Here is a 22,500-nt window from a genome sequence, read left to right as displayed (position 1 = left end):
CTGATAGAAGAGGAAATGTTATACGTACACTATGAACGAACCCATTTGAAAGCTTTTTTCTTCTTCTTTTTTTTGCGTGTGCTTTATTACGAAGACGTTTCGTATAACTTGAGTCATTCAACGTAAGAAAATAAAGAGAATCCAGGTAGTTAGACTCACCAATCCGGATGAATGCGCATTCGGGAGCGTTCGAGGACGCCCGCGCATTGAAGAGCGTTCGAGCGGAATTTGGCGCTTTTATGCTGCATTCGAGGCCATCACTTAAGCCACAATGTAAACACAGACGAAAAAGGGACCATGAATGCAAGCGCATCCGCGAACGATAGGGGACTAATTCCCCCTATACACTACGTCTCATAGAAGCAACGTTCGTGTATTAAGTTTCGTGGTCGTGAAATGCGGAGACGAAATCACGCTTACGTAAGTAGAAGGAGAGGAGCAGCAATGACAAATTAAGTCTCTCTGCGACGCAAATTGGTCCTTGGTAACACGCTTTAATTCGTCGAGTTTGCATCACCTTCTTACAAGAACGTATATATATATTCTTTTTGTGTGTGTAGTTATAACGCTTATGATAACATAAGTGCCACGGGAGGCCGTGTTGCCAAATTGCAAAAGGACTCAACAAAAGGCCGGTTTCAAGATATTTTTTATGCTTATTTTTTGACAAGGATCATTTTACATTCAAGATCCCTTTGTGTCCCGCGATGGTGCACAATGGCGCCATTTTGAGCGATTCGTTTTTGTCTTTTTTATTATCATCGTTATCGGCTGTAGAGAGCATATTTCATGGCCCTTATGTATCATATTGTATTCTCGAGGACCATCGTAGAGCAAACAGAAGTAAAGTGGTTTTAATAGCATTAGTAGTTGCAATATCACTGTTGGTTATAATAGCAACTGTGACCGTTTTAGTGCCAGACGCTAAAATAGCACTAGTTGTTTTACTAGTGATCATAACACAAGTAGTAATAGAATTAATATCCATGATGATAATGTTTGCGTAAGTGCTATTGATTGTAATAGCACCGATTGTTGTGATAGCATTCATAGTTGCAACAGCTAGTAGTTGCAATAGCAGTCCTTGTTGTGATAGCTACCTACTGCCATATCCCTCGTCCCTTGCCATTGATTTGTTTGCCATACCGATGCAACCGTCGCAAGTGCAAAGGACAATGACGATGCCATAATACTTTTACTTTTATGCACAATTGCCTAGACTAAAAATGCGTCTGCACAATGCAACTTAGGAAGCAACAATGCGAAGACGACCGGGAAGACCATGGAGCGAAAATTACTAGGGAGGCGGTTGCTAGTGCCATTTGCATCTATGCTGCTAGTTGAGTGATGATGACAACCGCCATTGCGCGTCTATAAAATTCTTTAGATTCTACGAGGTTTGCTGACCGCCCGCTTGGGGTGTGTTTATAGGGAGGCGGACATTTGGTTTCTCTCTTTTTCTTTTCTTTTTTTTTCTCTCTCTCTCTGTCTTTCTCTCTCTCTCTCTCCCCTCATCCCTCTTTTCCTCTCTCTCTCGTCTCTCCTCCTCTCTTCGCTTTCGTTTTCTCTCTCCTCTCTCTCTCTCTCTCTCTCCCCTCTCCTCTCTCTCTCTCTCCTCTCGTCTCTCTCTCTCTCTCTCCGTCTCCTCTCTCTCTCTCTCTCTCTCAGTCTCTCCCCTGATCGCTCTCTCTCGCCTCCTCTATCTTCTCTCTCTCTCTCTCTCTCTCTCTCTCTCTCTCTCTCTCTCTCTCTCTCTTTCTCTCTCTCTATCTCTATCTCTCTCTCTCTCTCTCTCCAACTCACTCACTCTCTCTGTTTCTCCGTCTCCCTCCTTTTTTTTTGTTTTCATTCTGCGTCCCACTCCGTAACGCTCCTTTTTTTTTTTTTTTTTTTTTTTTTTGTTTGTGTTTTCTTTTTTTTCCGTTTTCATTTTCAAACTTAATTTTCATCACATTTTATTTCATAATTAATATTTCTGTTGCCCATTTTTTTCCTCTTCTCTTTTTCGCTTTCTCTTCGCCCTTTCCCCCATTGCTCCCTCTTTCGCTTCTTCTTTCCTCTTCTTTCTTTTGCCTTCCTACTCCTCCTCTCTCTCTCCCTTTCCTCCTGTTTCCTTGTTTCTTCCTCCCCTCTCGCTCCTCCTCGTTTTCGTCTCCTTTCCTTCCTCCCTCTTCCGCCTCTCTCTCGCGCCCTCCTCTCCTTCCTCTTCTTCTTTCACTTGCTCCCTTCGTTTTCCTCTTCTTCGCTCTGCTTCCTCTTTCGTCCCTTCTTCCTCCTTTCCCTTCTCCTTTCTTTCTCTTCTTTTCCTCCTTTCTTCTGTCTTTTCGCTTGCTCTTCTTTCTTTTCCTCCTCTCTCTCCTGTCCTCCTCTCCTCTTCCTCCTCCTCCTCCTCCTCCTCCTCAGCCTACTCGTCACCCTCCTACTAACTTCCTCCCTCCCTCCTCCTCCTCCTCCTCCTCCTCCTCCTCCTCTAACTATCCCCCTCCTCCTCCCCTCCTCCCTTTCCTTCCGCCGTCTCCCTCCTTCCTCCTCCCCTTCCTCCTCCCTCCTTCTTCCTCCTCCTTCTTCCTCCTCCTCCTCTTCCACCCTCCTTCTTCCTCCTCCTCCTCTTCCACCCTCCTTCTCCTTCCTCCTCCTCTCTTCCCCCCTCTTCCTACACTTTTCTCCCTCTTCCTCCTCCTCCTCCTCTCCTTCCCTCTCTTTTTCCTTCTCTTCCTTCCCCCTCCCCTTCCATTTACAGTTATAAGATCATTTTACTGTAACCCAGATCTTCCACGGCGCCGAAACTGAGCGGAGGATGATAGAGTAAGCAGACGGAGGGCAGAGGTAGGGAGGAAGGGAGGGAGGGAGGAAGGGAGGGAGGGGGGGAAGAGAGGGAGGGAGGGAGGTAGGGAGGAAGGAAGGGAGGAAGAGGATGAGGGAGGGAGGGAGGTAGGGAGGAAGGAAGGGAGGGAGGGAGGGAGGAAAAGGATGAGGGAGGGAGGGAGGGAGGGAGGGAGGGAGGGAGGGAGAAAGGGAGGAAGGGAGGGAGGGAGGGAGGGAGGGAGGAAGGAAGGGAGGGAGGGAGGGAGGGAGGAAAAGGATGAGGGAGGGAGGGAGGGAGAAAGGAAGAGGATGAGGGATGGGGAGGGAGTAAGAGGAGGAACGGCGTCCGCTACTATACCGGCATGACAATGGGTAAGAGAGATAGATGTAGGGAGTATTGCGGCTGCCCTTCGGAACCGTCAGCTCTCGTTCGTGCTCCCCGGCAGCTTCCTGCAGCCGCTTACGCTGATTAGTGCTTAATGGTCCGTCGACCGCCCCTCACGGGCCAATCCCCCCGTCCGCGCCGCGCTCAATTTCTACCTTTCGGAGGGAGGGAGGAAAGAGAGAGAGCAATAGAAAGGAAGCAAGAGAGAGAGAGAAAGAAATAGAGAAGGATTGAGAAAGAGAGAGGGCGTCGTGCTTTATTTCTAGTCATTCAGTTTTGCCCACGGAAGCTCTATTGCTTCGGCCCCTTCAGCGTTCGTCGATCGCGTACGTACTAGTCTTCTTCGTTCATTCCTTCTACATCGGCTCATCTAGCTTTCCATCCCGCCTCTGTCCCTGCTCTTCAGCTCCAATGTCTACCTGTAGTGTTTTCTTCCAGCGACCTGCGCCCTACTCCCGTCGCGCCCGATACGCGCCCTCTAGCGCTCGCTCGCTCCTTCTTGCTCTCTCTCCTCAACTCTCCTTTCAACCATCTATCTCTCTCCCCACAACACAAGAGACAAGAGAGAAACGAGGCGATTGAGGGGGGTAGGGGAGGGCGAGAGAAGAGTTCTTGATAGTAACTGCAGGCTGTTACCCCCCTCCCCCTCCCCAACCCCCCAACCCCCACCTTTTTTGACATGCCGCCCGTATTTCTCTGTTTGTCTTTGCTTTTTTATTTGTTTGTTTTTCTTGTTCTTTTCTTGTTTTCTGGGTTCATTTTTTTCATCTATTTCTTATTTACGTTTTACTTGTTGTTATTGTTTACGTTATCTCGTTGTTTCCTCCGTTCTCTTTTTGTTCTTTATCTTCCTTTTCTTCCTCATTTTCGTTTTCATTCTCGTGTTTTTCTTTTTCGTCTTAATACCAGTTTTTTCCGTGTGTGTTTGTTTATCTGCGTGTGTTTGTGTGTTTGTTTATCTGTGTGTTTTGTGTTGTATGTCTGTGTGTGTTTGTTGTGTTTGTTTGTCTATGTTTGTGTGTGTGTTTGTGTTGTATGTTTGTGTGTGTGTTTGTGTTGTATGTTTGTGTGTGTTTCTGTGTGTTTGTTGCGTTTGTTTGTGTGTGTGTGTATAGAGTCTAAAATCACACGATCGAATTACGTAATCATATTTCGTCTTCAAAATCCTGCACCCTGCACCCCTGCCCTCTTCGTTATGCCCTTCTTATGCCCTTCCATGCCCCACAGCCGACACCCTTCCTCCCTTTCTATGCTCTCGCTCCCTCCTCACATTTCTTTGCTCCCTAAATCGTATACTCTCTCTCCTTCTCACCCTTTCTCCCTCTTTTCAATCTACCCTCCCTCCTTCTCTCTCACCCTCTCCCTCTTCCACCCTTTTCTCAACCCTTCTCTCCCTCAACCACACTTCCTCCCTCATTCTCCCTCACCTTCTCACTCTTCCACCCTTTCTTCAATCCTTTTCTCCCTCACCCTCACTCCCTCCCTCCTTCTCACTCTTCCACCCTTTCCCCCCCTACCCACCCCTTCATTCCTCCCTCCCTTCCTGCTCCCAATTCTATATCCACCTTCCCCTTCCCCTTCACCCCCCTCCCCTTCCCCCCTCCTTCAAAGAGTGTTCCCCTCCCCTACACCCCTACTACCCCCCCACCCACCCTTTCATCCCTCCTCTCTTCAAAAAATACCCTCCAACACCCCCCTCCCACCCACTCCCTTCTCTCTCTCCCTCACCCACCCCCCTCCCACCCACCCCTCCCTCGAGCACCCCCTAAACAACCTCTCTCTCCCACCCACTGACGCCCCTTCTCCCCACCGGTCAACCGTCTCCGCTCCTCCGCTCCCCTTACCCCCTTCCACCGCTCCCCCCCCCCCCCCAACCCCCCCGTCCTCCTCCCCCTCCCCCTCCCCCCCTTCCCCCGTCCCCCTTCCCCTCGCTCTCCCCCTCTCCCCCCCTCCCCCTTCCCCCTGCAACACCGGCTCATCCGGAAACCCAGCTCTACCCTGGCGAGTATCAGCCGCTCCTTCGACCTGTGTGTGGGAACGGTCTCAGGAGGAGGGTTTTTGTCGTTTTTTTTTTTCGTCTTTTTTTTTTTTTTTTTTTGGGGGGGGGGGAGAGGGGTGAGGGGTATAGTTTTTGAAGTCTATATTTTTTTTTTTTTTTTTTTGGTTGTTGTTGTTTTGGTGGTGGTGGTTGTGGTGGTGGTTTGTGTGTTTTTTTTTTTTCTTGTTTGATTAGTTTTATTGTTTGTGTGTTTTTTTGTTTTGTTTGTTTTTTTATATTTGTTTAATCTGTTTTGGTTTAAACTTATTTATTTATATGATTATCTAATTCATTAATATTCATCTACATCTATATTTATTTCTTATTTATATCGATATTCCTTATCATTATTATATTTTCCTTAATTTCAGTTTTCTGAATATTTTCTTATTTTCGTATTATATCGTATGTTTTTTTTATCTCATTATTTTCGTTTTTTTTATATAAATGGTAGACTGGGGGTGGGATTAGGGGGGGGGCAGGGAATTCGACAACTCGTTTGGAAAAATCCCCCCCTTCCCTTCCCTTCCCTTCCTCCTCCTCCTCCTCCCCTCCTTCTTTTCCTCCTCCTACTTCTCCTCCTCCCGTCCTTTCCTTCCTCCTCCTCCTCCCTTCTTCCCCCTACCCCTCGTATGTCTTATTTCTATTGTTTGTTTGTTCGTTGTTGTTTTTTTCAGCCCACTCGCATTTCGTTTTCTTTATGAGATGGAGATTATGCGGTGACTATGCTATATATATTATTTATTTTTATTTTTTCCTATCTCCCTTTCTTTATTTATTTTGTTTTCTGATAGCTTTTATTGACGATCTGATTTCATCGGTGATTGTGTTTCTCTCCTTTCGTGTGGTTATTTATCTTCTAACTTGCCTGTTTATCTGTTTTTCTCCTATTTCTCACGTTCTTGTTCTAAACCCCTTTCCATTTTAAGAATCGAAATGTATAATTTTTTTATGTGTATAATCTGGATATATTTTCAGATAGAGAAAGCAAATGTAGAAAGAATTACACATTTTATTTTTGTAGAACACGTAAGATTTATATATTTCTATATTTCTAAACTCACGTAAACAAAAACAAAAACACAACAACAAACCAATGCGAAAGAACCGAAAAGCAAAACAAAGAAGAAGAAAAAAAAACTAGGAATATACAGAGCGACCAATAACACGAAACAGAGAGAGGCACAGTGCCAACGCTGGACCTGCGTGGCACTGTGGAGTGTCAGGTCGCAGGCACCAGGATGTTTGCCATTTTGCCTCGTTTACAGTTGTTGGGATGGGACGGTCGAGAGCCACGGCTGCCTGCTTGCTCTCCTCCTGTCTATCTGTTTGTCTGGCTGTCTATTTCGCCGGATGGGTGGATAGCTGGATGGCTGTCAATTTAGCTGGATGGTTAGCTGGCTATTTGTGGCTGGCTGTCTGTTTCGCCGGATGGATGGATAGCTGGATGGCTGCCAATTTAGCTGGATGGTTAGCTGGCTATTTGTGGCTGGCTGTCTGTTTCGCCGGATGGATGGATAGCTGGATGGCTGTCTGGATGTTTGTCTAGCTGTCAGTTTAGCTGGATGGTTGGCTGGCTATTTGTGGCTGGCTGTCTGTTTCGCCGGATGGATGGATTGCTGGATGGCTGTCTGGATGTTTGTCTAGCTGTTAATTTAGCTGGATGGGTGGACAAATGGATGGCTATTTGTGGCTGGCTGTCTATTTAGCTAGATGGATGGATAGCTGGATGGCTGTGTGTGTCTGACTGGCTGAATGGTTAACCGGATAGCTATCTGTCAATCTTCCTGGTAGCTTTTTTTTATTTCTGGCTGTCTGTTTGTGTCTGTCAGTCTGACTAACGGTCTGTCTCCTCGCTATCCGTCTGATTCTATCTTTGTTGTTGACTTTCCATTCCTCTTGCGTATTTCCAAGTCCTTTTCCTGTCTGTGTGTCGAGTAGGACCCTGTGCTAGGTTCTACTACTGGCTTGTGGACCTCTGCTCCTTCTCCCTCTGTCCCTCTCTCCCTCCTTTCTCCCTCACTTCCTTCCCTTCCCTGATTCCCTCTCTTCTCTCTCCCTTGACTCTTCCTCTCATTCGTCTATTCTCTCTCTATCTCTCACTCACTTCCCGTTCTTCTTCTCTCCTTCCTCTCTCTACCTACCCTTCTTATCTCCCCGTCCTCCCTCCTCTCCCGTCTCTCCCCTCTTCCTTCCCCTTTCTTTTTCCCTTTTCCCTTTTTCTTTTCCTTCTTCTCACCTTATCCTCTCCCTCTGTCCTCTCCCTCTCTCCTCTCTCCTCTCTCCTCTCCCTCCCTCTCTCCTCTCCCTCTCTCCTCTCCCTCTCTCCTCTCCCTCTCTCCTTCCTATGATGGACTCCCTCCCCCTAAGTGACACTAATTAATTTCATTGAGGCCTCACGTCCCGCGATGGGTCAGCTGTATCGCTTGGGTTTTTTGTAACTCTCGAACCCCGAAACTTTCACTCTGCAGATAGCATTGTTGTTGTGTTTTGGCATCGTCGTTTTGTGTTGGGGATCTGGCTCTGATTTTTTTTTTTATCAGATTCTATCTCTTGATCTCTTACTCTCTCTCTCTCTCTCTCTCTTTCTCTTTCTCTCTTTCTCTTTCTTTTTCTCTCTCCTTCTCCCTCTCCCTCTCCCTCTCCTTCTCTCCCTCTCCCCCTCCCTCTCCCTCTCCCTCTCCTTCTCCCTCTCCCCTCCCCCCCCCTCCCTATACCTCTCCTTCCCCCTCCCCCTCCCCCTCCCTCCCCTTCCCCCGAGCGCCATTGTGTCGGCTGCTGTTGCGTCGCAGCGGGTCTGAGCGTCGGCGGGAGAGGGCCGTCCGGCGGGCCTGGCGCGGGCGGTGGCGGTGTCAGCGCACAGGCTCGGCCCAGTATCAGCTGACGACCCGTGCAACCTGTAGGGCGTCGCTCTCACCTCCGCCGCCTCCTTCCACCTCCGCCCTCGCTCGCTCGCTCGCTCGCTCATCCACTCGCTGCCACGCTGTCTCCGAGGGACGAGCTCTCCCTCGTTCGTCCTGCGTTCCGGTGGCCGTCCTGCGCGTCCGAGGCAGGCTGTGGCAGGGCGTGTGGCTTGGCCCTCCCTCGCTCGTTGGCGCCTCCTCTCCGCGCCCGCCGCGAATGCCCACGCCCGCCGAAGCGACGCCCGCGGCCGCCCACAACCCCGCTCAGTTTTAATATTTACGCAGAAACTGGGCGGCCCGCGAGGCGCCCCGGGGGGAGCAGGAGAGGCCGCTTCGCCTCCGACGACACCTGGCACTTTCGCTCGGCGCGGCACGCAGGGGCCGCAGCGACGCCGGCAGAGCGCGACAAGGCCTCGGCGATCGCTCGGAAGCGGCAACCAGGAAGACGCAGCGAGTGTGAGCGCCCTTCTTCCTTGACGTCCTGCCCGCCCGCCCCCTACCTGACCCCCCCACCCTCCCCTTGGCCCACCCACCCCTCTGACCTTACTACGACGCCCTAAAAGGCGTGTGTCGCGAGGAACCCGTCCTGGGCCGCGGCGTCGCCTCGCGCGGCCGGGACGTCCTCATAGCCCGCCTTGCAAGGGCCAGACGCCGCGCCGCAGCCTGGCCGTGTGTGCAACACCGAGCAGAGGAGCGGACCAAACCTGCAACAAAAGGTGCTTTGTGACGCCCGTGTGTCTGTGTGTCTGTGCGTGTCGGTGACGAGAGGCAAAGAGTCGTCTCTGCAAAACGCCTCTTGAGTGAACCTCCAGACCCGAGATTCCTCCCTCGAGTGAGACAGACAGAAACAAAAGGTCCGTCACAGAGATCGAGAGGTTAGCGGGATCCGAGAACCTTGTGACTGGTATAAGAAAAAAAAATAAGAAAAAAAAAGAAGACAGGGAAGAAAAAAGGCTACACACATGCGACTGGACTTGGAGTTGTGGAAGGCTCCTGTTCTGAAAGGGCCATTTCAAAGTAACCGAAAGAGAGAGGACATTTCGAGTCGCTGACCAAAAAAAAAAAAAAGGAGAGAGAGAAAAAAGGAAGGGGAGAGAAAAGAAAAGCGGGAAATTCCATTACATACAAGAGGAAGAAAAGGGATATATATATATATTTTTTTTTATCTCTCCCTCTTTCTCTGTCGCTTCCTCCCTTTTCCCCAAGTAGTGTGAAACATTTCAAAAAGAAAGAAAGAAAAAGAAATCGGGAAAGACGAACGATACTAAACAGGACACTAGAGAGAGAAAAAAAATCACACGAAGGGTTGAAGAAAAGAAAAAAAAAATCGTAGATATACACACACACACTTCACACGCCATACCCTTCCTCTGATCTCTCCGACCCTTCCAGCCCGGGCACTGAGTCGCTACCCTCTTCACAAGACGGAGATCGAGGTCTTGTAAGAGTGTTTTATCTCGGTCGCTGGCACCCTTAACCCCCCCCCCCACATACACACGCCCCCTCTCCCTTCCCCTCCCCCCTTCTCCCTATACCTCGGTCTCTTCTCACTCTACCCCTTCCCCTCACCTTCCCCCTCTCCCTCCTTCTACCCGTAACTACCACCCCCTACACCTTCCCCTTCTCCTACCCCTATCCCACCCTACCCCCCCTCTCTACCCAAAACCTTGCCTCGTAGCTCCCTCCCTTCCCCCTCTCCCTACCCCATCCCCCCTCATCCCCTCCCCTACCATCACCCCAGTCGCGTTTGGTTGGTCTGTCAGTTATCCCCCTTCGCTATTCATATTTACTTGTCGGTGATCACATAACAGGGGGTTGGTTGCCTCCCTCCCCCTCCCGCCCTGCTTCTCCTCCTCCTCGCCCCTCTCCCCTCTCCCTCTCCCCTCTCCCTCTCCCGCTCCCCTCTCCCTCTCCCTCTCCCCTCTCCCTCTCCCTCTCCCTCTCCCCCTCCCCCTTCCCCCACCCGCGTAAAACCTCCTGACCTTGTAAGCAGTAGACGGTATTTTCATCGATTCTTCGTGTTTCTCTTGTACCTGTTATTCTTATTCTCTCTCTCTCTCTCTCTTCTTTATTCTGTTTGTCCCTCTCTTTTCTCATCTCTCTCTCTCTCTCTCTCTCTTTCTATATCCCTCTCTCTATCTCTCTATCTATCTATCTCAATCTCCCTCTTCCTTCCTTTTGTTGTGAGCCCTCGTTGCCGTCTATTTCTCTTCCTCTCCTTCTTATCTTCTTGTCCTTCTCCTCTTCGCTGACTCGTTTCTCCGTATTTCGCGAATTCCACTGATTTTCGCTCGAATCTCCATTGCGTATTCTCGTCTATCTCTGACTCATCGGTCTTCTTTTCCTTTCGTTTCTGTTCGCTTTTCTTCGTTTTTTTTTTTAATCCCCGTTCTATCCCTGTTCTTCGTCTGTTGTTGTGTTTCGTTGTTTATTTAAGTTTTTTTTATTTTTTGTCTTAGCTCGTGCGCTCTCTCTCTCTCTCTCTCTCTCTCTCTCTCTCTCTCTCTCTCTCTCTCTCTCTCTCTCTCTCTCTCTCTCTCTCTCTCTCTCTCTCTCTCTCTCTCTCTCTCTCTCTCTCTCTCTCTCTCCCTCTCTCTCTCTCTCTCTCCCTCCCTCCCTCCTTCGCAAGGGATTGAATCGTGTGTCACAAATTAGGCGCGGGAATCCATTTCACCCATGTAACTCGGTTTAGAAGCACGTGACCAAGTCGGGCTACTTTTGTTCCCTGGCTTTTAAACGCCTCGTGCTTCTGCTAGCCTCATCAACTCTCTCTCTCTCTCTCTCTCTCTCTCTCTCTCTCTCTCTCTCTCTCTCTCTCCCCTCTCTCTCTCTTTCTCTCTCTCTCTCTCTCTTTCTCTCTCTCTTTCTCTGTCTCTCTCTCTCGCTCTCTCTCTGTCTGTCTCTCTCTGACTCTCTCTCTCTCTCTCTTTCTCTTTCTCTTTCTCTCGTTCTCTTTCTCTCTCTCTATCTATCTATCTATCTATCTATCTATCTATCTATCTATCTATCTCAGTCGTATTTCTTTCATTTTCGCGGAAAGAAGTTTTTGTGTTTTTTTTCTCACTTTCTCGTTTTGTTGTTGTTATTATCCTTGCGAGTTCTACCTTTACGTTATCGGTTTTATGCATCGAGCTTATCATCGCCGCTTGTAATTCTATCTCCCCTCCCCCCCTCTTCGTTCTCCTACCCCCCTCTCTCCTTCCCCTCTCCCCCTTGCCCCCACGCCCCCCACCCTCGTCTCGAGTGTTGTCTTTCTTAGTATACATATTTTTTTCGTTTCCAGTCACAGCCTCAGTATCTTTTCCACTTGATCGCCCCCCCCCCTCCCACCCCTCTCCTCTTCTTTCTCCTACTCCTATTCTTATTCCTGTTCCTCCTATTCCTCCTCCTAGACCCTTTACCCTCTTCCTAATCCTCCCTATAGCCCCCTACCCTCCTCCCTCTTGCCCCCCTTCCTTCCTCCATTTCCCCTTGCCCTCCTCCTCCTCCTCCTCCTCCTCCTCCTCCTCCTCCTCCTCCTCCTCCTCCTCCTCCTCCTCCTCCTCCTCCTCCTCCTCCTACTACTACTCTTCCTCCTCCTCCTCCTCCTCCTCCCTCCGACCCCGTCCCTTACCCTCCTCCCCCTCCCCCGCCCCTACCTCGTCTGCCTGCGGTGGCCCCTCGTGTGAGTCCTCGCTGGCATCACTCGGCCTCTGCCCTTCAGTGCACAACCACCTCGCGCCGTTCCTCCCGCGCGCCCGCCGACCCGCCGACCCGCCGACCCGCCGCCGGTGTCCGAATCCCCTCCGTCGCCGCCCCCGTCGACGCCTCCGCCTACGCCCACGACCTCCTGTATACCCCTCTCAAGTACCTCCTCCGTCTTGAGTCCTTCACTTCTGTGGTCGTCCCATCCCCCTCACTCACCCCCCCCCCCATCCCCCTTTCCCGATCGCGTCCTTGCTAAAACTCCCTTTTCTCATCCCGTGTTTTTCCCTCCCTCCTTCCCTCCTTCCTTCCTTCCTTCCTTCGTCCTCCATCACCTTAAGATCGAGAAGGAGCTCCTCTGTCGTACGATTTGCGTCTTCGTCTCGTGCTCTCTGCTGGCGAACAAGGGCCCTCTGTGCCTGCTCTCACGGCGCCTCTCGCTCGCCTCTCGCTCGTCTCTCTTCGCCGCTGTCTGCTTTCGCTCCTTCGGCAGCGCTAACGACGTCTCGTGGGACGGACGTGGGGATCGCTTTCTGAAGGGAACCGCTGGGTTTTGTTTTTTTTATTGTTCTTGTTGTTCTACCTCTTCTGCTGCTTCTTCTCTCTTCTTCTTCTTCTTCTTCTCTCTCTCTCTCTCTCTCCGAACCCACACCTTCTACCTCCTTTTATTCTCTCCGCCCTCCTCAAATCCTTACCCCTCACCTCCCCCCCTCCCCCCAACCCCAACCTCAAAAAAATCCTCACCCTTCCCTCCCCTTCCTCTTCCCTTTTCTTCTCTTCTCTACCGCTTCCACCTCAACAAACACCTTCCCCTCCCCCCTACCACCACCACACACCCCCTCCCCCCTTTTACTCCCAACTCCCCCCACCCATCCCCCAATTCCCAAGCCATACTAATCCTCCCTTCCCTCCCTCCGTCCCTCCCCTCCCGTGAGACGTCCCTCCCCTTCTGTTCTCCCTCCCTCCCGCTTAATCCTCCCGAAGAAGGAGCCTATGTAAAGTCCCCGTCGCTCCCGCAAGACCGGAGCTCCTCGAGACGCCGCTCTCACGCAACATGTTCCGGAGTTCAGGTGAGAGAGAGATTTTCTTTACGTAAACTTTTTTTTTTTTTTTTTTTTTTTTTTTTTTTTTTTTTTTTTTTTTTTTTTCTCTTTTTTTTCTTTTTTTTGGGGGGGGTATAGTGGGACGTATTGGTGGTGCTTCGAGGTGTTTATGTGGGGGTATGTTTTATTTTCTATTTTTAATTTTTTTGAGGGGGTGTGGGGGGTGGGGTAGGGAGGTATAATGAAAGAGAAAATGTGTATATATATATATATATATATATATATATATATATATATATATATATATATATTAGGATGTGTTCTGTGTTTCTATTGTCGTTTTGAGGGGGGAGGGGGGAAGGGGAGGGGATGGGCGTGGGCGTGGGCGTCGTGAGGGTATAGCAAGGAGGAAAACTTTTTTTTTCCTAAAGTGGGCGTATGTATGAGTAAAAGAATCATGAAATCATGATTCATAAAATGAGTCTGTATATATATCTTTTCTCAAGTGCGCCTCATTCTTCTAATAATGTGAAGACCTCGCTTTGTGCAAGTGTTTTTTTTTTCTTTTTTTTTTGAGAGAGAGAGAAAGAGAGAGAGAGAGAGAGAGAGAGAGAGAGAGAGAGAGAGAGAGAGAGAGAGAGAGAGAGAGAGAGAGAGAGAGAGAGAGAGAGAGAGAGAGAGAGAGAGAGAGAGAGAAGAGAGAGGAGAGAGAGAGAGAAGAGAGAGAGAGAGAGAGAGAGAGAGAGAGAGAGAGAGAGAGAGAGAGAGAGAGAGAGAGAGAGAGAGAGAGAGAGAGAGAGAGAGAGAGAGAGAGAGAGAGAGAAAGACGGCCATGTTTTCCCGAGACGGGCGCGTGTTTTATGGGGAAATAAACTTCCTTTCTTGCAACGGAGGGGCACTTTCTCTTGCATAGTGGGCGTGTCTCCTCCTGCAGTGGGCGTCTGTGCCATCATGCTGACGAAGGAAGAAAAGAGGATTTTTGAGGTTTTCTTTTGTTTTAGAATTATTATCGTTGTTATTTTCATTTTCATCTTCATCGTCATCGTCATCTTCTTCTTCATCTTCATCAATATCGTCATTATTATCGTGATCATTAACATTATAAGTATCATTATCATTACCACTATTATCATAATCATCATTATTATTCTCATCATTATTACTATCGTTATTATAACTTATCATCATCATTCTTCTATCATAACCACTATTATTTACGCATCAAGAGTGAAGAAACGTATATATAATGTTACTCTGTTTGTCAATAACTAATCAATTGCCCGGTGGAAATTTCGACGCGCCGCCCAAAAGTGATCAAACGCACCAAGGAAAAAAACACGTGAAAACAATGCAAAAATAAACGAAACAATAAGAAAGAGAGTAATTGGAAATACAGAGTGAACGAGAGAAAGGAAATTATAGATAAAAAAAAACGATGTGAAAATAAAAGTGACAGAACGAAGAAAGAGAAAACAGGAATAACAGGAATTGATAAAAGGAAATTTAAGAATAAAAGAAATGCGATAAATGAAGAAATTTAAAAAAAAGGAAAATAAGTCAAAATAACAGTGACCGAAAGAAAAAGAAAAGAATATACATAAAGGAAAATAGGAAAAGAATGCGAATTGTTCTTGTCTAAATGCCAGTGTTAACAATATGCTTGTTCATGTACTGTGCCAAACCGGAAGTTGCTGATGCTAATATGGCCGGTCTCAAGAAAACATTTTTCTTTCTCTCTTTCCTTTGTCATTTTATTCTGTTTCTTTTTTCCTGTTTGTTTATTTATTTTTTTTTTATCTATGTTTATATATTTTTGTCCGTATTGAATTATCTATATTTTCCTTTGTTCGTCTCTCTGTTTGTATTTCTTTATTGATGTATTTCTCTTTCTCTTTCGTTTCTTATCCTTGTATTTATCTATCTTATTTATCCCTTGTGCTTCAATCTTATATTTACCTATCTATCTATTCATCTATTTATGTATTTATTCATCCGTTTTTCTTTTATTTTATTTTTTCACCAAATGCGCATCTCTCGCTTCTCCTGTTTTCCTCTTTTTTCTCTACATTTTATTATCTTTTTACTTCCAACTTCATCTTGTTCCTCTTTTTTTCTTCCTTTTCTCATTTCATTTTTCTTCTGTTTCCTCTTTTCACATTTTTATTGTAGTAGTTTTGTCTTCGTTGTTTATCAGTTATTCTTCCTTATTGTTATTCGCCTTTCTATCACCTTGTGTCTTATCTCCCTTTTTTATCTGTCCTTTTATGGTTTCTCTTGTTGTCTTGCCTTCTGTTGTTTTCTCTGATATTTCTGTTTGTGGGGTTTCTATTTCTTTCTGTTTTTTCCCGCTTTTTTTTTCTTTCTTTCACGTTTTTCGTTCTCTTTTTCTCACAATTTTAGCTTTCTCCCTCGTTTCCCGTCTCTTTTTCTCTCTTTTTTATTTTCTCTCTTCTCCTGTCTCTTTTTCTCACGTTTTCTTCTTTCTTCCTTCTTTGATTATGTGCTGTTGTTATTCACATATTGGTTTTATGTTGATTTCATTTCATTTTCACTTTTTTTTTTTTCTCTCTCTCTCTCTCTGTCTGTTGTCTCGTCTTTTCTTCCACTCTCTCATATCCTCTCTCTCTCTCTCTCTCTCTCTCTCTCTCTCTCTCTCTCTCTCTCTTTCTCTCTCTCACCCTCTCATCCTCTCACCTTCTCACCCTATCCCTCCCTCCCTCCCTCCCTCCCTCTCTCCCTATCACCCTCCCTCCCTCATTCCCTCTCTCCCTCCCTCATTCCCTCTCTCCCTCCCTCATTCCCTCTCTCCCTCCCTCCCTCATTCCCTCCCATCCTCCCTCTCTCCCTCCCTCATTCCCTCTCTCCCTCCCTCATTCCCTCTCTCCCTTTCTCCTTCCCTCATTCCCTCTCTCCCTCCCTCCCTCATTCCCTCCCATCCTCCCTCTCTCCCCCCCTCATTCCCTCCCATCCTCCCTCCCTCCCTCTCTCCCTATCACCCTCCCTCCCTCCCTCCCTCTCTCCATCATTCCCTCCCTCCCTCCCTCTCTCCCTATCACCCTCTCCCTCCCTCCCTCTCTTTCTCCCTCTCTCCCTCCCTCATTCCCTCTCTCCCTCCCTCTTTCTTACAATTACGCTTCGTCCACAATTGCGTAAGACTTCATAATGCGAAAAAGGGCGAATCATCAAGATCACATGACTGGGTGTTCCATTTCAAATGTTGCTTTAATTGAGCCTAATGGTCCTTACGAAAAAAAAAAAATTGTACCATAATCACACATTGCAATATGAAACTACGACCAGCATGCAGGCTCCATCTTGAGGACACGTTTCTCTGCACACGAACGGAGAGCGAGTCGAGAACACTCCTTTTTTTACGATTTATTTCGTGTAAGTCAATCTCTCTCTCCATCGCTGTCGACCCGCGAGGTTCTCCCCTACTTGATACGATGTTTGAATCTGTGTAAAATGTAAATATAAATCTGCTTTTGAGTCGCATGTCATTTAGGTCAACCGTCCATAACATGGTGTGGCCCAGACAGAAGGCGACGAGAGAGCGCTGATTGGTCTGCTACCACGTGACGTCACTCAAGCCCCGCCCACGTGTTATTATCTCATCAGCTGTTGTTTGCCGCTTTTGGTTGTGCTTCTGAAGGCACCACTCGAGGGGCACAAGTTGGAATATATTCTCGCAAAGTCGTTCTTTTTCCCTTTTTGGGGGGAAGCCAAAGTCGCGGACGCGGCACTGAACTTGACTTTTACAAATGACCCGCTCAAAGCAATCCTTTTTCTTTTAAAGGAATGCAGGGATTCAGACACGAAGTTCCAACATGCTGACGCTATTCCCGCCCGACGCTCCTCACATAACAGGATAACGTGTCTCGATGCCTGCACTTCCCTCGATTGCTATATCTCTGCAGTCCATCGCGCGCGCGGGTAAAAGCTATTCCGAAGAGGAGGTTAATAACAATTTCTCCGAAGGCCCAGGTAGAGGAATCGCCCCGCCCCTTACCAGGAAGGACAGGAACGGCCGGCCAATGGGAACTCGAGGGCGAACAACATGGCAAACAACTAGCTTGCTTTTCTCGTCCATCATCTGCATCCTTGTTGGGAGGCTGCATATGCGGGCGGTGGTTCGCTTGGGTCGAGACTGGCGGGCTGCGGTTCGGTGGTTCGAAGCACCGTTTTCTTGTTTTGTATCTCTCTCGTTTTTCTCTATTGGGGTGAGGATAACCTATGTTGCCTCATCCTTTTGAGATGTACGTAATCACTTGTCTCAATAAACTCGTCAAAAGTCTCTCTCTCTCTCTCTCTCTCTCTCTCTCTCTCTCTCTCTCTCTCTCTCTCTCTCTCTCTCTCTCTCTCTCTCTCTCTCTCTCTCTCTCTCTCTCTCTCTCTCTCTCTCTCTCTCTCTCTCTCTCTCTCTCTCTCTCTCTCTCTCTCTCATAACTAGTTGACATTCGAAGCTTATTCTATATTCTAATTGGTTCGTTAGCGTATTTAGCACGAGACTCGTTACTATCATTATTACTGTTGTCTTATCATCATCATTATCATTTGGAAAGGAAGCCCCATTTTGTTCATAGGAGATTAGGGTTTTCGATTCTGGGAGACGAAGCTTCGAATCTATTATTTAGCATTGAAGGCTTTACCTTCGTAACTCGTGTTTCAGTTTTTTTTTTATGTTTTTTTTTTCATTTCTCTTTTGTTTTTCGGGAGATTGAGATCCGAATATTCGAAGTGTTTTTTTCTACTTCGTTTTCTTAGTTAATCTTTTTTTTTTTTTTTAAGAAACTGTTCGTGATTCGGAATGTTCGCTGGTTCGAAACTCGAAGAGGAGAGATAGAGAGAGAAAGAGACCAATAGAGAGACAGACAGATAGACAGAGAGAGAGACAGACACATAGAGATAAAAAGAGACAAAAAAAAATATGAGCGAGAGAGATTCTTATCAAGAACCACGGAAAGTATTAATAGAAGCTAAACACCCCCCCCCCCCTAAAAAAAATAATAATAAGACACGTAGAAAGAGACAAAGAGAGAAACAACAAAGACAGACAGACACAAAGAGAGAAACGAGACATGCACAAAGGCCACGATAAGGAAACATAATCCTAGTACCTGCATAAGACCCGGTGTGAAGCGTGGGCGGAAACTCCAAAATCTTTATCTATTTTTTTACATATTGCAGACAGGTAAGACAGCTCCATATTGGGTGGACTCGCTCCTTCCTTAGAAAAAAAACACGAAAAAAACAACACTATTAGGCCGTAAACCATCTTCCAAAAATGGTTCGAGTTTCTTCCAGCTACCAAAAAAAAGAAAAAGAAGAAAAAATGGAAGTATTAAGATTTAACAAGAATCTTTGCCTTCCTGCACTTACACACCAAGTGTCTGAAGCGGTTAGTTTAAGATCAATGATATTCTGGGAGTCGTGTTGGTGATATTCGAGATGTTTCGTGTCATATTATACCTGTTATCTTGCTCTTCTATCTATTAGTTTATCAAGGTTTCTGTTTTATTTTATTTTCCCCCTGACGTTCGTTTTCCCTTTCTTTTTCTCTTTCTCTTTCTTTTCTTCTTCTTCCTCTCTCTCTGTCATTCTCTCTCTCTCTTTCTTTGTCTCTCTCTCTCTCTTTCTCTCTCTCTCTCTCTCTCTCTCTCTCTCTCTCTCTCTCTCATTCCTTCTCCACCTCCCTCCTCTCCTCTCTCCCTCCCTCTCTCTCTCTCTCTCTCTCTCTCTCTCTCTCTCTCTCTCTCTCTCTCTCTCTCTCTCTCTCTCTCTCTCTCTCTCTCTCTCTCTCTCCCTTCTTCTCTCCTCTCTCCTTCCCTCCCTCCCTCCCTCTCTCCCTCCCTCCCTCTGTCCCTCCACACCTCCGTTCGGCGATGTATTATGTCCAAAAGCATCCGTCAATGACCCTTGAACATTTGCAGTTAAACGAACACCGATGATTTTGAACTGTTCAACGAAACGCCACAGTTCCCGGTTGTTGTTGTTTTTCTTCTTCTTCTCCTTCTTCTTCTTCTTCTATATTTTTCTTTCTTCTTCTTCTTCTATATTTTTCTTAAGTGAACTCACATAAATGTTGGCAGAACGAGGACCCGCTGAGATGTTTATTAGTATTAAACGGATGCATTATTTGAATGAATTTTCGCGGGAGATGCCAGAACAAGGATGCTGCCATGATGCCACTTCTTACGCAAGGAAATGCTGTCGTTCAACTTACGAGATTTTTCTCTCATTTGATCATCATTATTTGCAATCCGTAGTTCAAGATAAAAAAATAAAAAAATAAATAAATAAGCTCTTACGTGTTGCGGGTCTCACGGTGATGCAAACGGGATGAATTCTCTCGAAAAAGCGAAACAGGAATCGAATAAAAATATGTAAATGAGGGAAGCACTGAATCAACACTTGTATTACGCAAGGAAATTATCTTTTTTTTTTTATCTGTGCTAACATCATTTACACATGAATATCTTTTTGAATGTTTCGACGAGACGAGGGCGGACGGGCGGTCAGGGGTGAGGGCGGATGGGCAGAGAGACAGATTCAGGGAGAAAGAGAGAGAGAGAGAATAACAAAGCGAGAGAGATAGGGAGAGAAATAGTGACAGAGCGAGAGAGAGAGAGAGGTATAAATAGCGACAGAACGAGAGAGAGACAGGTAGAAATGATGACGGAGAGAGGGAGTGAGACATAGAGAAAGAGAGATAAAGAGAGAGAGAGAGAGAGAAAGACAGACGGAATAAACCCACACCACAAAACAGATAAACACATATCTCTCTTTTCTTTTCTTTTCTTTTTTTTCCCCTCTTTTCTTTTCCAAATACTTTAAACAACTTGACGGTACAAGGCCAAGGAGTCTGGTTCTCCGCGGCGGTTCATAGCGGTTCTGGGGCGATGGCGAGGAATCCCTTGGCAGCGTAAAGTGAAGGAGATTAAGGAGTAAAAGACTTTCAATAGGACCTTCTCCCTCCCTCCCTCCCTCCCTCTCTCCCTCTCCTCCTCTCCCCCTCTTCCCTCTAGCCCCCTACCAACCCCTCCTTCTTCACTCTATCCCTTCCTCTCTGGTACCTCTTCCCTCCCTCCCTCCCTCTCCCTCTCCTCCCCTCCCCCCCTCTTCCCTCTAGCCCCCTACTGACCCCTTCTTCTTCACTCTATCCCTTCCTCTCTGGTACCTCTTCCCTTCCTCTCTCCGTGTCCTCTTAACCCTCTTCTTGGATTTTTTTTTATCTATCTATCTATCCATCCATGCATCTATCTTTCTCGCTTTCGCTTTTCTTCCTTCTCTCTACTACCCTTCCCTTTCTTCTCTTCCCCGCCTTTCTCCCCTTCCCTCTCCCCTCTCCACTCCCTTCCCCTCCCCTTTCCCTCCCTTCCCCTCCCCTCTCCCCTCTCCCGCCTCTCCTCTTCTCCCCTCTAACCTTCTCCTCTGACATTCCTCTCTCGTTCTTCTTGTGTTTATTCTCTTCCCCGAGTTTTGTTGCCATCATCATCTTCATTTACTCTCTCTCTCTCTCTCTCTCTCTCTCTCTCTCTCTCTCTCTCTCTCTCTCTCTCTCTCTCTCTCTCTCTCTCTCTCTCTCTCTCTCTCTCTCTCTCTCTCTCTCTCTCTCTCTCTCTCTCTTCATTTCTTCCCCTCGTTCTTATCTCCCTGCCATCACCGCATCCCGCTACGCGTGTATATCTTATCTCAAGAATGAGCCACTAAATGCATATACAGAAGCAAGAATACAAAAAGAGAGGCAAGGAAGAGATGATAATAATGGTTAGAAGACGTCGGGTAGGTCACGTGATGTCTCCCTTCTGAGTGTCAGTGACAGTTATGGTGACGTCATAGGCGCCCTTCTCTAATTGGTTCAGGCAATGCCGCCTGCACTCTGCTGGGGCTACGGGGAAGAGCTGCCTTCATCGTGTAACTGTTTGTAAAAAAAAATAAAAAATCGTAACTGTTTACAGGCAGAGAGATGGAGTCAGGGAGATGATGTTAGTAGCACTGAGTTAAAGGGAAGGCGGGGAGGAAGAGGGGGATGGAAGGGAGGGAGGGAGAGGGGGGGGAAAGAGAGAGAGAGAGGGAGAGAGAGAGAGAGAGAGAGAGAGTGAGAGAGAGAAAGAGAGAGAAGGATAATAGAGACATTGAGAAACTACCATACAAAAAGACAAAGAAGTAGAGCAAAAAAAAAAAAAAAAAAAAAAAAAAAATCATTAAACACCAAATAAATTCCACAGACAAGCGCGCCATCTCTCGGCCTAAACCCAAAGCTTCTCAGCAGTTCATACGAAGTAATATTCTTTTCAATAGTCTTCAATGGGCAGCTATCATGGAGGCAACCCGCACTTGTAGACTGCGTCGAGGCTGGTCGTGATGGATACGGGTGTAAGCACAGCCTGAAATGGAGAGATGATCATGTTTGTGGATTGTATGATTGATCTGGAACATTTTTTCTTTTTTTTCCAAGGGGCTCCGAAGGGCTCTGGTCTGGGGCGGGAAGGGAGTGGCGAGGAAGTGGCGTGTCTTTGTGTTGCTGTGTCTGGGATGCTGAGGCCAATCATGGGCTATGTTTTCTCTGTTTCCTTTCTCTGTCTCTCGTTCTCTCTCGCCCTCGCTCTCTCTCGTTCTCTCTCGCCCTCGCTCTCTCTCTCTCTCTCTCTCTCGTTCTCTCTCGCCCTCGCTCTCTCTCTGTGTCGCTCGCTTTCGCTCTCCTTGCTTTCTCGTCTATCTACTTTATTCTCTCTACTTTCTTCTTCTCTCTCTCTATCTATCTATCTATCTATCTCTCCTTCTCTCTTTCTTTATCTTTCCACTTCTGGCTTTCTCTCTCCTCTCCACTCTCCTTATTTCGTCTCTCTTTTCTGTTCTCCCTCTCCCTTTCCTCCTTCCATCTCTCCTGTTTTCTCTCCTCTCTCTCACCAACCGCTTCCCTCTCCCATTTTCCCCTTCACCTCCCTCCTCTCCTCCTAATCTCTCTCTCTCTCTCTCTCTCTCTCTCTCTCTCTCTCTCTCTCTCTCTCTCTCTCTCTCTCTCTCTCTCTCTCTCTCTCTCTCTCTCTCTCTCTCTCTCTCTCTCTCTCTCTCTCTCTCTCTCTCCCTCCCTCTCATCATCTCATCACCTCTCATCCTTCATTAGTCGGAACAAAGCTCAAATGTCATAGTATCATAACCGACCGAAAAGTTTGTTTACATCCATGACGTCACGACAGCGGATGGCAGCGTTCGAGAGCGACAGGAAGTATCCTATTAAACTTGGTGATCAGTGCCGTGAAGGCGTTCGTGCAACACCAAACTGCCGCTCTTCGCCAACCACACATACATACACGAACGCAGGCATATAGTTGCTTGCATGCACGCATTTATTGATAGATAGAGACGGATGAATAGACGAACGCACTATACGCAAAGTAATCTATTCGAATAAACAGCACACGCATATACAGCTGTCTTCAATGCTATCTTAATTACCGACTTTTATCAGGTTCTCTCGTCTTTCTTTCCTTCTTTTTTTTTCTCTCTCTCTCCCTTTTTAAACTGGAAGTCTTTCGAACGTCACTCCCTGTGTTGCACGTGCTAGGCTGTGCATTGTTGCTAAGTAATTCAAACGTTTTGTATTGGTTATATATTTAATTTGTCTCGACGTTGGTTTGT

General features: G+C 47.2%; 1 protein-coding gene across 3 annotated transcripts in view; it reads left to right on the top strand.

Annotated features, from left to right (window-relative positions):
* LOC122262509 (innexin inx2) overlaps positions 1 to 22,500 on the top strand; it is a 122,164-nt gene that overhangs the window by 32,665 nt on the left and 66,999 nt on the right. The window contains exon 1 of one of the 3 annotated variants that reach the window (XM_086550016.1): positions 12,713 to 12,885. The exons of the other annotated variants lie outside the window; for them this stretch is intronic. Within the exon in view, the coding sequence (XP_086406142.1) occupies positions 12,870 to 12,885 (16 nt within the window). The 5' untranslated portion in view covers positions 12,713 to 12,869. Of the gene's footprint in view, positions 1 to 12,712; positions 12,886 to 22,500 lie in introns of those variants that run through there. 3 annotated transcript variants of the gene reach the window in all.

Source organism: Penaeus japonicus, unplaced genomic scaffold (assembly GCF_977035675.1).
Source record: "Penaeus japonicus unplaced genomic scaffold, GWHDUDI00000001_assembly GWHDUDI00000023, whole genome shotgun sequence".
NCBI lineage: Eukaryota > Metazoa > Arthropoda > Malacostraca > Decapoda > Penaeidae > Penaeus > Penaeus japonicus.
Note: the sequence above shows the minus strand (reverse complement) of the source record. Positions and strands in the feature narration are given on the sequence as shown.